Source organism: Athene noctua, chromosome 1 (genome assembly GCF_965140245.1).
Source record: "Athene noctua chromosome 1, bAthNoc1.hap1.1, whole genome shotgun sequence".
Lineage (NCBI taxonomy): Eukaryota > Metazoa > Chordata > Aves > Strigiformes > Strigidae > Athene > Athene noctua.
Window position 1 is genome coordinate 64037927 of NC_134037.1, and position 21019 is coordinate 64058945.

The following is a 21019-nucleotide window of genomic DNA, read 5'->3' on the forward strand; positions in this document are numbered from 1 at the left end:
CATCCTGTCAGCTGTGGGGTGGCAATGAGCCACTGCAGAAGGCAAGCGCCCCTTGGGAATGGGGCAGCACAGGAAGCACACCACAAAAGCAAAACGCCTTTTCTCCAACTGCTGTCTCACATGCAAAAGAAAAGAATCTCACTTTCTCCACCCGAAAATGAATCTCGTATTAGAAAGAAGCAACACCATATTAGTAAGAAGACTTTTCTTTGCAGCATTCCTGATCTAGAACTCATAATACGTAACTACTAGCTGATGAAAGCTGCTCAGCTACTCTCAGACAGGTCACATGCTCAGGAACAGGTCAGACATGGTTAATGATGAGCCAGAGAAACAATTAAGACCTAACCTGAATTCCTACAGGGAAAATTATTTCAGAGTCAGCTCATATTTACTTTTACTAAGCCAAACAGTGGTTCCATTTCCATCAATGGAAACTCTCCCTCTAGTTACAGAGAACAAAAAAAGGGGCACAGAAAAAAATAATACCGTCTCATATAAAAGGCCTCCTTTTCTCTACATGAATTACAGGAGTAGTGAAATCTACAGTAGAAATATTTACATTTTTTAATAGGTCAGAGTATCTGAGAAACATGTTCTGGCCAGATCTGCAAAACATACTATTTTTTCCATAGATAAAAATGTATTTCACATATGGGATCAAACACTATCCTTTCTTAACAGCTGGCTTTTGGCTGGGAAAGAGGAAAATTTCATCTCCTTTCTCCTTATCTTTCCTTGTTCTTCACCCAACTCTGCAAAGACGTTCCATTACTGCAAGTAAATCCATGTTGACATAACTTCTGGTTCTGCTCCTTGAACATGAAAATGTTTATGATCACACAGGACATTTCAAACTTAAAATAAAGATACAAATAAATAAATTGAAGACCAAAACATTAACAACTTCTTGCCTCTAAGAATATAGGAACAATGTTATCCCCAACTGAGAATTAGTAATCACTAATTGTAATCAATTAGTAATCAAAACAATACTAATCAATTGTAATCAATTGTAATCAAAACAATACTAATCACAGTATTGTTGCAGAACAAAAGATGAAAAAAACCTCAAACCCTTCAGTAAAATCCTAATGTTTGAAAAGCACAGAATTAAATAAGAGGAGATAAATGAAGACCAAACTGTAGGTCACCCACCTTCTCTGGCAGGATTGAGAAGCATCCAAGCATCACGTTCATTGCTAGCATGAGACAAGGAAAACTGAGGATGATCTTCCTTTGGAACACTTACCAGTAACTCCAGCTACAGGAGAGCTTTTGCAGGTTACCTATATTAACTGTTCTCAAATCTCAACCTCCATTCTATTTAACATTTGGAAAACCAGACTTTAAACTCTCAAGTGGCCATGACCAAGCTTGTTGCAGCTTTACAGCTGGAGAGGGAGGTGAATCAACACACAATCCACAGAGTTCTAAAAAGAAGGCCACAACACAGAAGCATGACATTGGGGGAAAAAAATATGTTTAATGTGTGCTGCTTACTACCCCCCTGAAACCCAACTTCTTCCTTGGATCACACAAGACTGCATTATAGCCATGCAGCAGCAGTTTCCTTCAGTGCTACAAGTCCACACCAGGCCCACCACATTGCCCAGTTTTCATGAAGCTACAATCTAATGCTTCCACAGGAAATGCAGCACCCATTGGGTGTGCGTGGAAAAAACACCTGCAGCAACAGGAGCAACAAGCACCGAGTCAGTGTACTGCAGAGGACAAGAACCAGACAAGCGGGCAGGACAAGTACAGTGAAACCTGCCTTACAGAACACCAGAGCTTGGGACCTGCCACAGGAAGAAGAGCACTGTTCCAACCAGCTGCTCCTGAATATTAACTGTAACGGTGAGGGTCCCCCCATGCCACTGTCTTTTACTTAAAAAGGGAACAGACAGGGTTTTAGTCATTGCCTAAGGTTCACAGGACTAAAACTAACAATGGGGATTTAAAGCCATTGATTTTGAGCCATCTTCCCAGCTCCCGAGCCCAACCAGAATAAACAGAATCAGAGAAGCATTTGTATGAACCAACTGCAAAGTCTGTCCACATGAGGCTCAGGCTCAGCTATGGCTTCATATAGCAAGTAAGTAGAGAATACAACAGCAGCACAGTCACCACTCAGAAATACTTCGTCAAAGACTTTACATGCACTGCCACTGGTTGGGTAACTATGAAGAAATCTCCTATTTGTTTCCAGATGAAAAGTGAGTCAACACACAGCACATCCAGTTATAGATCAAGTTGTGTGGAATCTAATAGTCACTTCAGAGCAGGTTACTGGAATAGAAGAAATATTTGTAAAAATTACACCTGTGAAAACTGATTTTGCCTGGGGCCAATAAACTTCTTCATTTTATTCAAATCCAATTCAATGTGTTTTCCTACTGCACTTCAACTGAGGGTACTTGACTAGAAATGGACAGATGCAGATGCTGCAGAAAAAATTCCTGGATCAATCTTTTACAAAAGTTGTTACACATAGCAACCTAATGTAGTTGCAATAAATTCAGAAGACTGAAGTCTTCTGTATGAGTGTTAAGCACCTTCTGAAAGTTACTGGTATAGTTCACACTCACCAGAATTTAAAAAAAATAAAAATAAAAATCACAACACCACAGTACTGTACGCATTGCTAACCATACTTATATCATCAAGAGTGATGGCTCACTAGAGGAATCAAATCCAGGACACCAGCCAAAAGACCTCAGCTTAGTAAAAAGCACCCCTACACCCAAGAGCTCACATAATTGGAATCAAGTATCTAAAACCTGGTTTTAAGTCATTTGCTTTATTCTGTCTTAACTCAATATCTAACACTGATTATTCTAAAACAGGACAATACATTAGCATAGAGAAACAATAAATGAAGTATGTGTGGGAAGGAGAAAATAAAATAAGGATGGGGATGAAGATTGTCCTCAGAGCTCTAAAGGACTAAAGACTTGTTAAGCATGGAAGAATGGGAAAGCACCGAGTTTTGCACCCCTTCCTGTTGGATTTTATTAGAGGTTCTAGCATTTCTAAAAAGAATCATGCCCCCAAGTGACCAGGAACATAAGCAACAATGTCTGGAGTCCTGAAAGATCTGCCTTCAGTTTTTTTCAGTGATGTTGTAATTATTTCATGCTAGTGTACTACCATCTATAATGATCTTTCAAGGACAGTGTGAAGTCAGATAGAAGTAGTGCCTGTTCTTCTAGTGTGGGCATAGAGCACACTAAATACACATTGTTTAAGTGCACAATAACTGATCATGTGACCAATTATTACAGCTCAGCCAAGGGAAAGTCAACAAATCAAGTTACAGTCACTTTACATTCATATCCTAAGCCATCCCTGGTAACCCCCTGAAACCCCAAAGTTTGAACGTTTCTCTAAAGAATACCAATATATTGTTTATTAAGTTATGAGAATAATGCATGATACTGCAGTAAACAGTAACTGCACAAACACCATAAACCCAACCCACCTACATGAAAACTGCCACGCAAACTCTTCTTCTCCTGTCCACAAATTGGAAAATCTAACAGAATTGAATTGCAATAGGTATTTTAAGCACCTTAGGCTCTGAAATTTAACTCTTCAGAGATGGGAAGGAGCATGAGGACCCTGGTTACATTCCTTCCCCTCTCTGCTGCAAATGCAGCCTGGTTTGCAAAAGTTATCTAAGTGAGGCTATACTTGCTCCATTAGCAAAAGCAACAGTTGCAGACAAATTGTGGATGTCCACTGGTCACCTTGTATTTATAAATTGCACAGTGGTTTTACAATTGCTATTTAAACCACTTCCAAACTAAGATGGCTTAATTTACAGACCTCTTCGGCCCCCACCACCCCCAGACTAGTTAACTAAGGCAGAGAAAAACAGTGTAGGAACACAGAAAATTCTGCCTTTTCTGCACATGCTAACACAAATAGCACTCCGGGGTGTACATGGAAGATCCATTTTTCACTCTATTCTGCCACTAGCATAAATAAATCCCTGTCCCTCTTGTGCAATGTTATCCACATAAGACACAGTTTCATATGTCATTGCCATAGAGCCAGAATATTTTTAACAAACAAGATAAAACACAAAAATATTAACAGAACTCTCAAAATTCATGAACAAACCTGTGAGGCACAGTACCTTAAATATATATTCTACTTTACATAGAACAAAGTGTTTAAGGAACAGCATGCAAATAATTCATGCTTGAAGTTTTCAAAAAGTTTATTTCAAGAAGAACTGTGGGCTTCATGACTTCACCTCCTTGCAGAAATACAGGCATTTAGAAAGGCCCAATATATCTGAATTTCTCCTCCTATTACCCTCCATATTGAGATTATAAATTTCATATAGCAGATTCAAGTTGAATTCCTCAGCCTTGGAAAAGCCCACAAAAAATGGAACGTGGAGGACCATAATGGGTGCTTAAAATCCCTAAATAACCAGCCTTTTCCAGGTTTTACTGAAACTTCATGCTAAATGCAAGAAATCATCCTGAAAACAGCAACAATGATTAAAAAAAAAAAAAATCTGTCCCAACTAGTATGTTCCTACGAAGTTAAATTCTGGTTAACTGCAGCCAACTGGAAATTTCTGACATCATTGTTAAAAGTCTAATCAAGCTCTACTTTAAGGCTATTTGCTTTAAAACCACACCTGTACAAAACCACACTTTAAATACTGACAAAACAGAATTTTGTTTTCATACAGGCTCTGATTTCAACACCTCAGTGATTTCATTTACTTTTTACTTGCCCATCTGTATCCTCCTTCAGCTAAAGAAGAATCATACAAATCTGCTGGTGTTACAAACATACTGGCACACACAGTTTTTCATGAATGTTTCAGCCTGTTTTAGCTACCTTCCAGGCTTAAACCACAACAAAAAGTCATATATCAGAATTCTATTATTCTTCAGGGTTTAATCTATGTTTATGATTTTCTACAGTTACATAAAGTGAAAGGAAAAGTCATATGATGGATGTAATTCAACTCCTATTTTAACAACATTCAGTGAAAATAGCGGCTTATAGAAGATTTGGGATGCAACAGAAATTGGACGAACTTGCTATCACAGGAGAGGTATCATATGACATAGGGACCTTGATGGGCTGAAGCTGACCTTCTGGGAATGTGCTCTGTATGAATTGATGGTTGTTCTATCTTAATGAACAGAAAAGAAAGTCAGCAGAAAGCAAGAGTCCTTACGAGAAAGAATTTCTCAAAGCCAGACAGACTTCCTCTAGCCATATGTGGATTGTGGCTACCAAATTTTTTATTTTTTGTCATCTTGCAGAATGCAGAGCATGTTTTTCCAGCTGGGCTGATTTTCAGTGTGCATGAACAAGTCAAATACTCTATCACTGACCTTGCCAATACTGAGCAAGGGTAGATTATGCCATTCTTACTGACTTTGAAACTACCACTGCACAAAATCCTGCCACAACCTCTATAAACTGGAGGAGTTGGGAAGGGAGAGCTAGGGAGGGAATACGAATGATTACAGTTTGCAAACCAGAAATTCTCTATAACTCAAAGACTGGGTGTACTTGATCAATGCCAGGCTTTGTTCTGTGTTTCAAAGCAAAAGGCAGCATTCTAAACTGCTTCTAAACCAACAGCTCCCAAACCTCAGCTTAAGATGCCAGTGGAGACATAATAGTTATCTATCTAGCCTGTATCATTCTTGCTTTTCTTCAGGAACTGCACTGAGTGACATATTCAGTAGCTACAAAGAAAATATTAGGAGCAAACCAAAACAAAGGTACACAAGCCTTCTTCCTCAATGACCTACATATGAGAGAGAGACTTGAGAAGTATGTGAGGGGAGGAAAAAACACAGCTGGTTACTACTTCTTGCACAGTTCCTGTCAAAGACACCAGTCAGATGTTTCCAGCTGAGTAGGAGGCGGCCCCTACTCCTCTCTAACCATATCCTTCCTACTCTTACAGCTCTGGAGCTGTCCCTGCAGATGAATGCAACTCCAATTTTGCTTCCTCTTGGGAACATCTTTTTAAACAAAATGCTCTCCCTCTTTTTGCTACTCACAGAGAATCAATTCTTTAAAATGCATAAAACTATCAGATTTCAAAGAACTGCTCCGCCTTATCTTCACAGTTGTAAGAAGTTTGAAATTAACCTATTTTAAAGCTTTTGAATTAGGCTTGTTTGTTTTACTTATTCTACTTTCATCTTTCTGTTTGCTGAAAGATCAGATTTCTTTTTGTACAGTTTGCTACATGCTCTTCAAGAAAAGCAGAAGGGAGAAAAAAGAAAGAAAAAATCACCATAAAGACTCAATGCTCTCATACTACTAGGCATATCCCTAGTACGGTAAATGAACATGCCAGGTAGAAATACAGATTTTTTTTAAGCAGGCGGGACTTGTTTTGTAATAAAGAAATATTTTTTTGCTTAGCTCATCTTGTTTCTGTGCATCACACTCATTCCTTGTTTATCCAGTTGTAAATGAGTGACCAACAGGAAATATTTCAAGGAAATATTCAAGGAAGGCACTGAGATTTCTCTCAAGTTAATAGCAGCTGCCATTAAGCTGCCACATAAGTGAGAGTGCAACCTATGAAACCCAGTTCTGGAACTACTGCTCCTTCAGTAAACACTGATTAAAACACCTTGATAATAGGTTCTTCATCTGCAAAGCCCAGACAGGTTGGAGCTCTACACCCTGTGTCATTCCTTATATTCTGTTCTCCTCATTCAGAAAGTTAGGGACACACCTCAACCACCTTTAAATTCATATTTCAGAAGTCCAACAGTGTATGTCATCTAGTTTTTATGATCAGATATATGATAGGCCTGGAATGAGAACTGCAGTTACTTTGGACCAGATTCAGGACAGACAGACTTGCAAACCTTAATCATAAGTTGTGTTCTAGTAACAAAAATTCAGTAGCTCCCTAAACCTAAGAGGTGCCAAAGTTCATTATACACTTCCCTGATTTTATTATTTAAATCCAAATTTCCCCTAGCTGTTTGCAGATCTACTTCTCATCACAGTTAACATGGACCTGAAACCAAACCAGGAAGACACAGCTCACAGGCATCGCTGACCTCACTGCGGTTCAGCACACAACACTGCAGCTCATTCAAGCACATGTGATTCAGGCTGCCCAGGTTTTACAGCACTGCTCAGAGAGAATCACGTGGATTCTTCAAACACGTTTAGGAGTGGACTCGAGACCCTAACTCTCCCTCTCCTGCCTGAGGCCTGCCGCTCTATATCAGATATCAAGAAGAGCCTTGAGTTTTGCAATCCAGCTGCTCCGTTGAACAGTTTTAACAAAAGGTAGGGAGAAATGCTCTGCAGACTAGTTCCCTAAATCTCAGCTTGGAGATGTTGCTGGTAAGCAAAACATGAGTTTCAGGCTGAGGAAAGTAGAATCCATTCCCTAGATGTTGCTAAGTGATGCTATAATCACTTATTTCTGCACAAATGCCGGAAATGCAAAACAGAGCATGGATCCTTGTTTAAAGAACAGCTGAAAAAACCTTCTTTTTACAGAAGGCTCTGGGGCTTGAGATCCCAAACACAGAGGTGCCCTCATGGCTTAAATTTCCAAGAGAGCTCAGAGTGTGGACAGCAGTTTATGCTGCTTCCTATTAGCTAGCTCAACTGTATCTTCAAGGTCCTAAAAAATGACCCACCAAACACCTCTCCTCCAAAGAAACTCAAACAGCCCACTACAGATAGCAGTAGTATAGTAGTTCAGGCAAGGCAGAATCAATTTATAACTCTTAACACATCTTCAACAAAACAATCAACTGCACCATTAGATCAATAGAATCTGTTCTTTCGAGTTAGAAGGGTGCTAAACTAACTCAGCTGTTACCTGATACAAATATAGGTCCTCTCCATTACCACAGAACAACCCAAACCAAAAAGAACACTATTTTGCAATTGATTTAATTACTGGTGTGCTAAACCAGCACAGAGATAAGCTTTGCTTGTCAATCAGTAACAGTGGGCTACACGAACTAGGAAAGAAGAGAGGTAAGGATCACAGGTCTTAATGTAACAGCAGCAGCATGTGATTGCACTATGAAATGTGATGTATTTTATCTTTTATATGTACGGCATATTAAAAAGTTATCAAGAACCAGATCAAATTTATTACTTGGAGGGGATGGCTGTAATAATTCAACCTTGAAGAAATGTTACAGTACAGACTGTTGTTCCAACCAGTGCTGCTTCCTATAAAACTCTGGTGTATTGTGAAATCCCGGCAGCAAGTGTTGTCCAATTCAGGAAGTGCTTCTGTATTTTGCCTACAAGTTAAAGTGCCAGCATCCTTTCAAGTAATCTGTAGCTCGTCTATATATCTGTAGTAGTAGTACTCACACTTTGCTTGCATGTCAGCAGAAACATGAATTAGTTTTGAGGGACCTCCTGAAATGGTTCAGTACTCTGAAGCGAAACTCTTACTCTATTAATCTCACTCTAAAAACCAGAATATCTACAGAACTCCAGGTTAACCAAGAAGATTTCAGATGTGTTGACACATGTGTTGACCAGGGAAGACTTGACAGATTGGAAATTGGCCAGAGTGACTGACACCCATATATAAGAAAGGTCAGAAGGATGATCTGCGAAATTACAGGCCTGTCAGCTTGACTTCCGTGCCTGGGAAGATGATGGAGCAGCTCACCCTGAGTACCATCACACAACACGTGCGGGACAACCAGATGATCAGTCCCAGTCAGCACGGGTTTATGAAAGGCAGGTCCTGCTTGACAGACCTGATCTCCTTCTACGACAGGGCGACTCCCTTACTGGATGAGGGAAAGGCTGAGGATGTTGTCTGCCTTGACTTTAGTAAGGCCTTTGACACCGTTTCCCACAGCATTCTCCTGGTGAAACTGGCTGCTCGTGGCTTGGATGGGCACACGCTTTGCTGGGTAAAAAACTGTCTGGATGTCCGGGCCCAAAGAGTTGTGGTGAATGGAGTTAAATCCAGTTGGTGGCCGGTCACAAGTGGTGTCCCCCAGGGCTCGGTTCTGGGGCCGCTCCTGTTTAACATCTTTATTGATGATCTAGACAAGGGGATCGAGTGCACCCTCAGTCAGTTTGCAGATGACACCCAGTTGGGTGGGAGTGTTGATCTGCTCGAGGGCAGGGAGGCTCTGCAGAGAGACCTGGACAGGCTGGAGCCATGGGCTGAGGCCAACTGGAGGAGTTTCAATAAGGCCAAATGCCGGGGGCTGCCCTTGGGCCACAACAACCCCCAGCAGCGCTACAGGCTTGGGGAGGAGTGGCTGGAGAGCTGCCAGTCAGAGAGGGACCTGGGGGTGCTGACTGACAGCCGGCTGAACAGGAGCCAGCAGTGTGCCCAGGTGGCCAAGAAGGCCAATGGCATCCTGGCTTGTGTCAGCAATAGCGTGGCCAGCAGGGACAGGGAAGGGATCTCACCCCTGGACTCGGCACTGGTGAGGCCACACCTTGATCACTGGGTTCATTTTTGGGCCTCTCACTACAAAAAGGACATTGAATGACTCGAGCGTGTCCAGAGAAGGGCAACAAAGCTGGTGCAGGGTCTGGAGCACAGGTCGTACGGGGAGCGGCTGAGGGAACTGGGGGTGTTTAGTCTGGAGAAGAGGAGGCTGAGGGGAGACCTCATCGCCCTCTACCGCTACCTGAAAGGAGGCTGCAGAGAGCTGGGGATGAGCCTCTTTAACCAAGTAACAAACAACAGAACAAGAGGTAATGGCCTCAAGTTGTGCCAGGGAAGGTTTAGACTGGTTATTAGGGAGTATTTCTTTCCAGAAGGGGTTGTTAGGTGTTGGAATGGGCTGCGCAGGGCAGTGGTGGAGTCCCCATCCCTGGAGGTGTTTAAGAGTCGGGTTGACATAGCCCTTAGGGGTATGGTGTCGTTGGGAACTGTCAGTGTTAGGTTAATGGTTGGACCAGATGATCTTCAAGGTCTTTTCCAACCTTGATGATTCTGTGATACATCTCCTGAATACTAAGCATTTCTGGATAGATGTGTAAATAATCAAGTCAACTGCTTAGAAGAAAAAACATGGATTTAGGGTCAAGGTTCCTGTTTCTCTCCACCTCCCTCCCTCACCAGGGTCAAAAATTGCAGTCTAACAGACACCTGGCTGAGCAGCTGACTAGCTCTACAGCTCTCTAAGCTTGCATGTTTTTCACCATTTGACCTGGAATTTCCTGCAGCTCATATCTTACAACAGAAAGCTGAACAGCTACTATACATGGGAACAAAAAAATCTAGAAAAGTGTACATAAACCCTTAGAGAGCTCAGTCCAGGAAACATTCAGCATGTACAAAGGATCCAGATCCTCGTAAAATCTATCAGAGGAGAATGGACTGCAAGAATAACTGAGTGGTTATAATTTATTCAGATCTACAGAAGAGTGAAAGATGGAATCCAGCTGTGTACCTACTAGTCTTCGAGAAGTCCTTGGATGGAGTTTTTGAAAGCAAAGCTCATGTTTCTGAAGCCTTGCAGCAGTGGGGCTAAGAGAGAGATTTTCACTTAGGCCTTGGAAGGCCAGAAGCACCTGTCTATTGCTCTAACATTAGCCACCTAAATTTCAAAAAGGAAACAAGAGCAGGTAACCCCTGTGGCATGTCTCCTATCTAAGCATAGGCAACTTATTTTTAGTATGCCTTGTTTGTCACAAGGGTAAGGGAGACAGACACAGCAGAAGCAAGAGAGTAGATGGAAGAGGCAGGATGAGACTAAGGACTCACTGAGTCCAGCACAAGATGGTTAATTATGTTCAGTGACTGTCTTCACAATGCTCCGGTTTCAGCCACTAATTTCAGTTTACGTTTTCACCTTACAATCAAGACTTGTTTTTTACATCTTGGAGCCTCAGTGCCTGTCACAAGTTGGCAGGTGTCTCTGGAAGACCAAGTTAGAAGCCATGAGACTGAGTGAATTCACTGAGCAGATTTTAAGAAATAAAGCATACAGGCTTTTACAGAGCCAGTTTGTTAATTTTAGGTTGAGGAAATACAACCCTGATGTATACAGAAACTTTTCAGTAAAGTAAAATTGCAATTTTTTGTCCTGTCTGTTGAGATCTAAAAAAACCCAACAACCAAAAAACCACACCTTTCTGGAAGAAAATACAAAACATAGCTGAAAAAAAAACAGAAAAAATCCCAATCTGTACCATTATCTGTGCTACAAATACCAACTCCTAAAACTTGTCTTGAGAAACAAAAATCAAAGTTTTTATTAGGACTGACATACTTAACTGATCAGAATTAATTTGAAGTTTTAATAAAAAGTACCCATTTCTGTATGCACAATAATTAAAAACATGCATGCTAAAACGTAGCCATATGCTGTTCAGGGCTATCTCCCTTCCGATGAACAGTGTACTTTGTGTAATTTGTGAGATCAAGTTCTATTTGCTTTATATATATACACACACATATTAAAAATACAATAAAAAATGGAGGGAAAGGGAAAAGGACTGGAAACCCCAGAAACCTAACTTAGCTCTAACTTGAACATTCCAGTTAGGCGGCTAAAAAGATTAGATGGCATGAATCTAAGCACAAGTATATTAAAAAACTGGCACAATCTTATATACATATCTAATATGTACTTCCAAGGGCAAGCTGCAAGGCCACAGTTTCTGTCCCTGCTAAACAATTCAAGCTCCGGCAAATATTTGATGCAATCCTTACTCAGCAAACATCTCAACCTACCTAACTGGCCAGGACAAAACTGACTTATTACCAGTAGCCACCTTACTAATTATTTATTAAATTGGTGAATACAGAGTGATATGATACTTCCCCAAGACAGATCACGCTTAACCATACATATGAAGGACTGGATCTGCTGCGTGGGGTGCCACAAACCTGTCAAATGAGCAGGCGAAGTCAAAACAGTGAATTCCCCTTAATGAATCTGAGAAACTAACCTCAAATCGGGGGCACCGCCATTATTAAAGTTTTATATAAAACATACATAATTGCAACTTACAGCATTGTGTGATCTTCTGGATGTTAGAAGTTATACGTTGGGCTAGTTGATTAGGATCCCCAAACCCCGCAATGTACGACATGGCTGAGTAGATTCGCTGTCAGGATCATCCACGATGGGAACAAGTCAGGCAGTCTCCACCTATGAAGGAAACCTAACCCCCTGCCAAGAAAACAAAGTTATGTTTTGGTCACTGGTTTACAACCTTCTTTATATATGGAGTTCACTTTAACCTTTTCCTGTGCATTCTTCTTTAATGATATACTAATGTTTACCCTCTCCAAAAACACAGTACTTCAAGGACAGAATTTAATGGAATGCTTTCTTAAAAAAGTATTAAATAAGAATATGACAACCTTTTTGTACTTCCTACAATAACTCTTACTATTAAGATTCTCAGTAATACACATGGCTTAAGATCTGCAATTACTTCACAGCAGCTACATCTCAGAAACTACATACTTTGTCAAACTTCTTACATATTTTCCCCACAGTAAGCAAAGAAAAAGTATGCATTTTCATTTGTTGCCATTCCAGAAAGCTGTACATTTATTCTGTCAGTGCCAAATCCTCTGATGAATTATATACTAAATCAATTATATGGTTATTTCCGTACCATGTATCATCCATCCCACCACTACTATCTAGCATATATAACCTGGAAAAAAAAAAACAAAAAACACAACAGCGGATATCACATAAGATAGCAGAATGAAGAAGGCACCCAATTCCTTCTAAACACCAAAAATCTGCACCAATTCAGTTTTATTTGTAAACCAGTTTCATCTGAATTTTATGAATTGCCACTTTATCCTGTTTCAGCTGCCATGTTTCTCAATATTAACTCAGTTTTCAACAACTTGGGTGTACAAATGCATTTTTAGAGGTGTTTTTTGCACCCAGAAGTATCATATCTTATGTAAAAAGGTCAAAATCTGACAACACAAATACTCACAGATACAGTTGCCCTTAAAGCGCACATATACAGTCACGCAGCATGTTAACTAGTAGAGATGTCTTAGCCTGCTTTCCATCCATCCATACAGACCAAATTTCTGCACAAGCCTAAAGATACTCTAGATCTAAATTAACAAGACATAGCTTCAGATACAAGTGAAAATCAAAAATGGCCATTTATCTGTTCTGCAGTGAGAATGTAGACTAATCAAGCATATGTGCATCCCATGCAATCCCACAACTCCATCCAGGCTGTGCTTGGTCTTAGCTTCATCCTTTCTAATATCCTGTACATCACCTCCACAGGTTCACCCGCTCCCCACACTTCCATTGTTCAATCCAAACCACATGCCTTCCAAGCAACGTCCTCTTCTCCTAGCCTGTCAGCTTCTGGTTAACAGACACTGCTAAAACTCAATTTCAGGGAGAGGGAGAAAGGACATTTAAATGTTGAAACAGAAAAGAAGGAAATGAAAAGACCAACTGATTTGTCAAGTGTGATATCAGCTAAGCTACAGTTTGCAAACTCAAGTTCTTATGAACTCTTTTTAAAAATAATAAAAAATTAACAGTCCTTGTCGCCAAATATTTTTTTTTTCACCTTCAGAAACGCCTGTATTAATACAGCACAGCATCATCCTGGTTGTTTTATAATGTGACTGTTTTCATATCTCTGTGATATGAAATGATCTCTAGTAGAGCTGCCAAGACAGTGCACCGGTCAGACCCATGAAACACGCCACCAGGACTTCACCAGGGATATAACTACTGAGGTCAGGCTTATCCCCACTGCCCTGCAGGTTACGCTACTTATGCTGGATGAACAAGCTGCTGCTGCTACTGTGGAGACAAACCCTGCATGATTCTGAAATGGCTGCTGTACCAGGGTCCCAAAGTCTTAGAGTCTTAGGCCGTGAAGTATCCTCTGGGAATGAACAATCTGATTGCAGATGAGGGAACAGGGAGTGCATCCACACTCTTCTACGTACTTGCTGTACAACTGTCCGCTAGTCATGCTAGCTCTCTGCAGTATTGTTTCCTGTCTTTGTCTGCACCACATGCAGATTCAAGCTATTCTGGGTCACAGACTAAAGTCTGAAGTCAGCCAGCCAGCCTAAATCCCACTTATCTGGTCCGAGGCTGGCATAACAACACTTGATCTTTTTGGAAATGCTAGGCAATATTGCACTGAATTTGTATTGTAAGAGCAAACGCATGCAAACTTTATAGCAAATAAATGGCTCTATGCCTTGGTATATCAACTAAGTAAAGGAATTCCATCAATTTAGCAGAAAATACAATCCTAGAAATAAAATCTAAAGAAACTACCTAAAAGAAGTTAGTTTGAAAAAGAAAATTTCTCAGAACTTTTGACATAGTTTCTTTCGAGAGTCATGACTATTTAAAGACACATTAGTAGCATGCTAACTACAATGCTAGCATTGACTAAAACCACTTTTTAGTTAAATATTATATTTAATGTTAAAAGTTAAACATTAAAATGAAGCTGCCTGGGAGAAGAGACAGCAAAAGAACAAATTACCTTGTGTAGAACAGCTACAGAACTAACTGAAAGTTCTTTGTGACAGTTTTTTCTCCCTTCATATTTGTATTCACTAGACAGCTGCCTGTAACACTGTTGTCAGCAACAGCATTACAATCAAGAGACATAAACAGAACGGTTCATCCAAATCTTGACAAAAGCAGTGATGGATTTTCCTTTTTTTTCCCTTGAAAATTTCTTCAGTTAATTGTTAGTATCTTTAAACAAGTTACACTGCACTACACTGACAAATACACAAATTTTACAACACATAAGACTTGGAGTTTTTCAACTTTTTAGCTACATAGTTTGGCATCCAAACAACACAATGAGAGGATGCTCAGATGATAGACTGCAAAATCCACAGGACACAGTTTAGTTCTTCAGCTGCACATGTAGATCTGATTGTTGGCATGGTTCTTTGCATCAATACACATATTTCAATTGAGATTTATAGTAAATTTGTAGGATAGTAGTGTAAATTCACAGCTGTTTCACTCCATACAAATTCTTCCACCAGCAATGCTATTCCTGAGAATGTTAATAATACAGGTTGGTGATGGGGTAAGACACTGGTCTGGGGTACAGACAGAGGGAGAGGTAAGGGGGGTCAACCATCAGCTCTCATCATTTCCCAATGTTCACCACAAACTCCCCAAGTCAAGAAAAAACAAAACTGAACAGCCTAAAGAGAAGTAAAATTTTGTATTTGTTTATTATTTTTTCAAACGGGAAGTGTGAACAACTTCTTCATTCTAACTCTCAAAGCAACATGGGTGTCTGAACCAAACAAACACCCTAATTCTGCTCACACACCCCTCATTTGTTTGCACTGAGTTACTCAAACACCTCTCAAAACACAGATAGCTGAGCTCTTGGGAAGTCAGTGGGAGCTTTGCTAACTGCTTTGACAAAGTCTGGGTTTCAACCACCAAGAAACAAAACAGAAACATACACCACTTCCTTCCATACCAAGGTGAGAGGAGCATTTATCAATACTCTGAATTTCCATAGAAATTACCCCTTTTCACTTCTACAGCATTTACCTACTCCATCATGACATATTTTGACATTACTGCCTGCACAACTTCTAAAATGGGAAAGTTACTAACTGCTACAGCTGAGGGAAGTACACTTTGCATTCAAGCTGGAAGAGAGCTGCATCCGTGGTAGTCTTCAGTTCCTCTAGAAGTTTCAGTCAGGTGTGAGCTTTTGATTGTACCTTTTATTTTCCACTCAACATCTCTGTCTTTGAATGGGAGTATACCTAGCAGCAACTTGGCTTGTCAAGCTACTGAAGAAAGTCTGAAGAACAGAGTCTACTGGCACAAATTAAATAAAGAATCAGAACACTTCATCGACACTCACGGAAGCAAAACCTCTCTGTACATACATGATGTTCAAAGAATTCAAAGGATTCCCATGTATTTTTCCTAACTTCTGCATTAACTGCTTCCTGTATCACACTGTCATTCCATACCCAAGCAAGAAATGAACCTTTCTAGAAAGGTGTTTGTCAGACATAGAAAAATCCCACTTTTCCCTTGACTATTTCCAGTCAGATCACTTCTAGATGCAGAGACAAGAAAGTGGGAACTCCACAAGCGAGCAGGTCTCCAGTGCCATTCTTGAAAGCTCCATTAGGCCAAAATGATGCAGCATGACAAGCACAGCATATGTTAGATCTCATCAGCAGTCACCTAAATATCTTGCAGGCTCCAGTCAGCTACAGTTAATAAGCACCTAATGTATTTTGTATTTTCTCATTTAAATATTCTAACAGTTTTCCTTCTCCTATAAACCTAGACCATATATAGTAGGACAAGAACCGTTAAGGAATAATTTTACTGTTTAAGCAATGTTTTAGCATCAAAACCTAGAAATGTTTACATGGATCCTTAACTTTCAGAAAACAAAAAGTACATGCTGCATTCCACATGCTTGAAAATTTAAATCTGATGTGAATTAAGATTTTATGCCTTTAATTATCCAGAGACAAGTACGGGGCTTTCTTGTATGTGATTTTTTTTTTTTTTTCTAAATAAAGATCAAGAAACAAAGCTTCTCCTAAACAACTCCTAAATGTGACTTCCTTTGTAAACTATTGCCAAAGTGCAAAATCCTTCAAGCAGGGTGAAAACAAGCAAAAATGACAAACTGTTGAAAGACACTGGCAAAAAAAATAATTTTATCCAGTCACAATGTTAGCTACAGAAAATTTGTATCATCGTAACAGCCATGATTAGTAAAGATTTCTGCAATATAACATTGCTCAATCTATTTCACCTCAGTAGATTTTACCACCCAAATACTGAGATGAGACAAGGTTTATCTACAGTGACTGACACCTCCCTAAGGTAACCCAAAACACACTACCATCTTTGGACAGCATCTGCTGCTGACTTTAGTAGTAACTTTGCAGCAGGTAAAATTAATCTTAAAGGAAAAAAAAAAAAAAGCTCTTGGAATAAAGGACAGACTGTATGTTGTAAAATAAGTACTCCCTGCTACATTCTCATAACCAACTCACAGCAACTGACTTAGTAGTATACAGGTGAGCATTTAATCTGTCACTACTTTCTCTAGTGGGGAGGAGGGAGGTTTTTTCTGGATTTATCTATTTTTTTCCCCCTTACACTAAAATATCAAAAGACAGAGATCATATTTTCTACTTTGGGCTTTTACAGATCCTAATGTGCTGGAATCCTGGCCCACAAAGGCAGGCTAGGGGCTTCCATAATACAAAACTATGGAGCATAATAAGCATGCAAACAAAACAGCAGTAAAATGAAATCCTTCCTGCCTTCTTAAAAAGAAAAAAAAAAAGTTTCAGATTTTCTTTTATCATCTAGTTTCATGCAGAAGTCAAACTTACATCCATATAAGGTAGGGAAAAGCAAGTGAAGTTTATTTAAAACTTCGCTCTAATGAAGCAACACTAACATAAAAGATGTCAAAAGGTAATTTTTTATTTCACTCTGCCCAATTCCCTCAGCCTTGCTACATTAGTCATGCTGAAACATACCAAAACCAAGCTTATATTGTGTAACAACTAGAAGCATTTTTTTTTTAGAAAGAAAAAAATTATTAGATTGTGCCACTGGTCAGTGTTTTAGTCATTTTCCCTAGATATGATTCTGTCCAACAAAGATGTAATTTAAAGCAGTGGCATTTAGAACTGCTCAGTGTGGAAAAACTAAATTACAGAAGCCTAAAAATACTATTAGGCCTAATGTATCACCAAGGCTCAGCATATATGACTAAAAAAAGAATATGCTTATCATTTTCTGATTCATCCACACCAATACTGATAATGAACTAGGTGAAGGAAGCGCATAGGTTTCACAAGCCTAACAGAACATATTAATTCTCAGGGAAATGCCTCAAGTAAGGGAATTACGTTTCCTATGAGCGTAGAAAGCATTTAGAGGCCCGATGATGAAGCAGGAATAGGAAAATGAACACTGGGTACTGAAACTGAGGAAGGAACAAGAGGGCTGAAAACAGACCCAAGATGACTGTTTCAGAGTGCCAAGTTTCTTGTGCTGCTGGTAGACAAACATGTCATGGGAAAAAATGAAAAAGATGGAAAAGACGGACCAGAACCACAGGACATCTATGAGTTCTCACCCAAATCTCCCTAACGGCAGCTTGTTCACTTCGAACCAAATGGTCAGACCAAGTACACCATGGCAGAAGTCATCTTCACGCAAGATCTAATTGTGCCGGATGCTGAGCCTCTCCGAGGCCCACCAGGATGCTAATGGCTACGTATATATAGCTCATAGTCTCTTTTTTTCTCTCACCTCCCCCAAAAGAGTATCACTCCAATGTAAGCACCGAGTGGCACTTAATATTCTAAGACTACAAGAGACGTCTTCCCAAAGGAAAACAAACGCAGTTTATAACAATGCCACCATTTAGCATCACTTTCCGCTGATTTTAACATATTTTAACGTCGTCCCCCCCCCTTCCTCTTTTCCTTCTTTTCTATTACCAGCACCCGCACAAAACCTCAGGCTCGAAGCAGAAGGGCTGCACTGCCGGCAGAGCTGACGCCTGGGGGGTGAGCGGCCGGGAGGGCTCCTCTCGCCCTGCCGGCACGGCGCTCTGCCTTCCGCGGCTCGCTCGCCAGTGGAGGGGCTCACAACGCGTGAGCACGTCCCTCCTGGCAATAAGCACCCCGGGATTTTACCACTGAGCTTCAATTAAGATGCAGTGCCTTGCATTTCATGCAAAGCGGAGTGAAACCTTCCACTTCCTTCTACAGTTCCAAGAAGCGCCCGTTTCTGACGCGGCGGCCGGTGGTTCACCAGGAAAGCAGCGATAACACCGGGCCAGGGGCCTGACGCGCCAGGCCCGGGCTCGCTATCAACACCGGGGACTTTTATAATCTCCCTTCCTCCTGCTGACACGCTTTGCTCGCCTCGGATCTGGCGTAGCACTGAGAGCGTTTCGACACGGCGAAGGTGACCATCCTGCCCTACAATTCGACACAAGCTGCTGCAGAACACCAGCCGTAGGCCCCGAGTCTCTCCTCAGAGCATCACGGCCGGCGTCGATCCCAAAGCCGCGATGTCGGGGGGCGTCACGGGGAGGGGTGCGGGGCAGAGGGGGTGGCGGTGACACAACGATCGCACTCCACAGCCGCGCCCACCTCGTCTCGGCGCTCCCCGCCCCACGGCCCGCTCGCGCCCTCCCGCCACAGCCGCCCCATTCGCCCCAGGCCAGGCGGCAGCGCCGGGCCGGGGAGGGGCGGCCCCGATCCCAGCGAGGGCCCTTCCCGCCGCCCTCCGACAGGCTCCCCGCGCCTGGCAGCCCCTTCCCGGCTGGCCGGACACCGCCCTGACCTCCCCTTCCCCCGGGCGGGCTGGCGACCAACACCCCCGGCGCCCCAGCGCAGCTCCCGCTGCTCTTACCCGGCCCCGGCAAACCTGCTCCCGGCGGGCGGCGGCAGGGCGAGGAGGGGCGGCAGGGCGAGGAGGGGCGGCAGGGCGGGGAGGGGCGGCAGGGCGGGGAGGGGCGGCAGGGCGAGGAGGGGCGGCAGGGCGGGGAGGGGCGGACAGGCCCCGGCCCGCCGTGACGGCGGGGGCGTGGGGGGGCGGGGCCTCGCCTCAGCCCCGCCCGGCCGGCGGAGGGGGCGAGGCGGGGCGGGGCGGGGCCGCCGGGCCCTCCGGCCTGAGCGGGGCGGCGGCTGGCTACCGGCTGGCTACCGGCTGGCTACCGGCCGGCTACCGGCCGGCCCCGGGGGCTCCCGAGGGGAACGGGGCAGCCCCGGCCCCTCGCCGGCTGCCCCGGGAGCCGCAGCCCTGTGCGAGTGGGAAAAGTGGGGAGTGCGGGGGAGAGTGTAATAATAACCTGCTTTGAAGTGTTATTTAAGTGTTACTTAGTGCTATTAAGTAGCTCTTGGGAGGGGATGCAAAAGAACCTGGACATAGTTAGAATATTCTGTGACCTAACGGGCCTCAAAACACAAGGGGAAAAGTGTCACAGCTTTTACATCCGGCCGACAAAAGACTCATATACCATCAATGACTGTCCCCCATGGACTATCAAAGGCACTCCCCTCAACATGATTCACCCAAACAACACTGAGAAATACCTAGGACTGTTCATTGACCCCTGGATAGGTATAACAAAACCAAAGTTACTTGACAAAATGACAGATTGGCTGCAGAGAATAGAAAGGTCCCCACTAAAACCATTCCAAAATATCGACATACCGAGAATTTACACTATCCCAAGAATCATCTACCTGGCAGACCACTCAGACACTAAACCTACATACCTGGAGTCATTAGACCTAACAATTAGGAACACAGTTAAAAGATGGTTACACCTTCCCCCAAGTACAGCCGATGCCGTGCTTTACTCCAGTACAAAAGATGGAGGATTAGGTCTAACTCACCTCGCCGGCCTAATCCCCAGCGTACAAGCAAGAAGAATCCATAGAATAGCACAGTCCTCCGATGAGACCATCTGGGAAATAGTTAGTAATGAGAACATTGAGAAAGAGTTTAAAAACCTTTGGATTGCAGCAGGTGGAGATAAGGAAAAGGTCCCATCCGTATGGGACCCTGGAACAGTTATAACAGTTGCTAAGGGAATAATACGTAAGGAGGACTCAGAATGGGAGAGACCCACTCCAAGAAGAGTCTTTCCAAAACCCTGCAATTGGCGTAATCAGGAATTCAAAAATTGGACCAAACTGCTATCCCAGGGCCGAGGCACAGAAAGCTTTGAAAAGGACAATATTAGTAATTCTTGAATTGAACATTACAGGGGCATTCCTCACAGAAAGCTAATCACTGCCCTCCAATTAAGAGCAAATGTATACCCTACCCGAGAATTCCTAGCGAGAGGCAGGCAATCGACATATAATAAATCTTGCCGTCATTGTCATGCCGAAAATGAGACCTGTGCCCACATAATTGGCCTATGTCCTATTGTACAAGATGCCAGAATTAAAAGGCACAATAAAATTTGTAATGTATTAATTGAGGAGGGTAAAAAGAAAGATTGGATTGTT

The 21019-nt window shown here is 42.2% G+C and overlaps 1 protein-coding gene across 2 annotated transcripts in view; it reads right to left on the reverse strand.

Annotated features, from left to right (window-relative positions):
- The window catches only part of STX7 (syntaxin 7), a 41923-nt gene extending 22390 nt beyond the window's left edge, over window positions 1-19533 (reverse strand). Inside the window, exons 1-2 of one of the 2 annotated variants that reach the window (XM_074924018.1) lie at window positions 19410-19533; window positions 11991-12152 (exon numbers count right to left, since the gene is read on the reverse strand). In XM_074924018.1, the coding sequence (XP_074780119.1) occupies window positions 11991-12072 (82 nt within the window). In that variant the 5' untranslated portion in view covers window positions 12073-12152; window positions 19410-19533. Of the gene's footprint in view, window positions 1-11990; window positions 12153-12945; window positions 13302-19409 lie in introns of those variants that run through there. The other variant, XM_074924026.1, reaches the window with a different exon arrangement.
- Between the last annotated feature and the right edge of the window lie 1486 nt (window positions 19534-21019).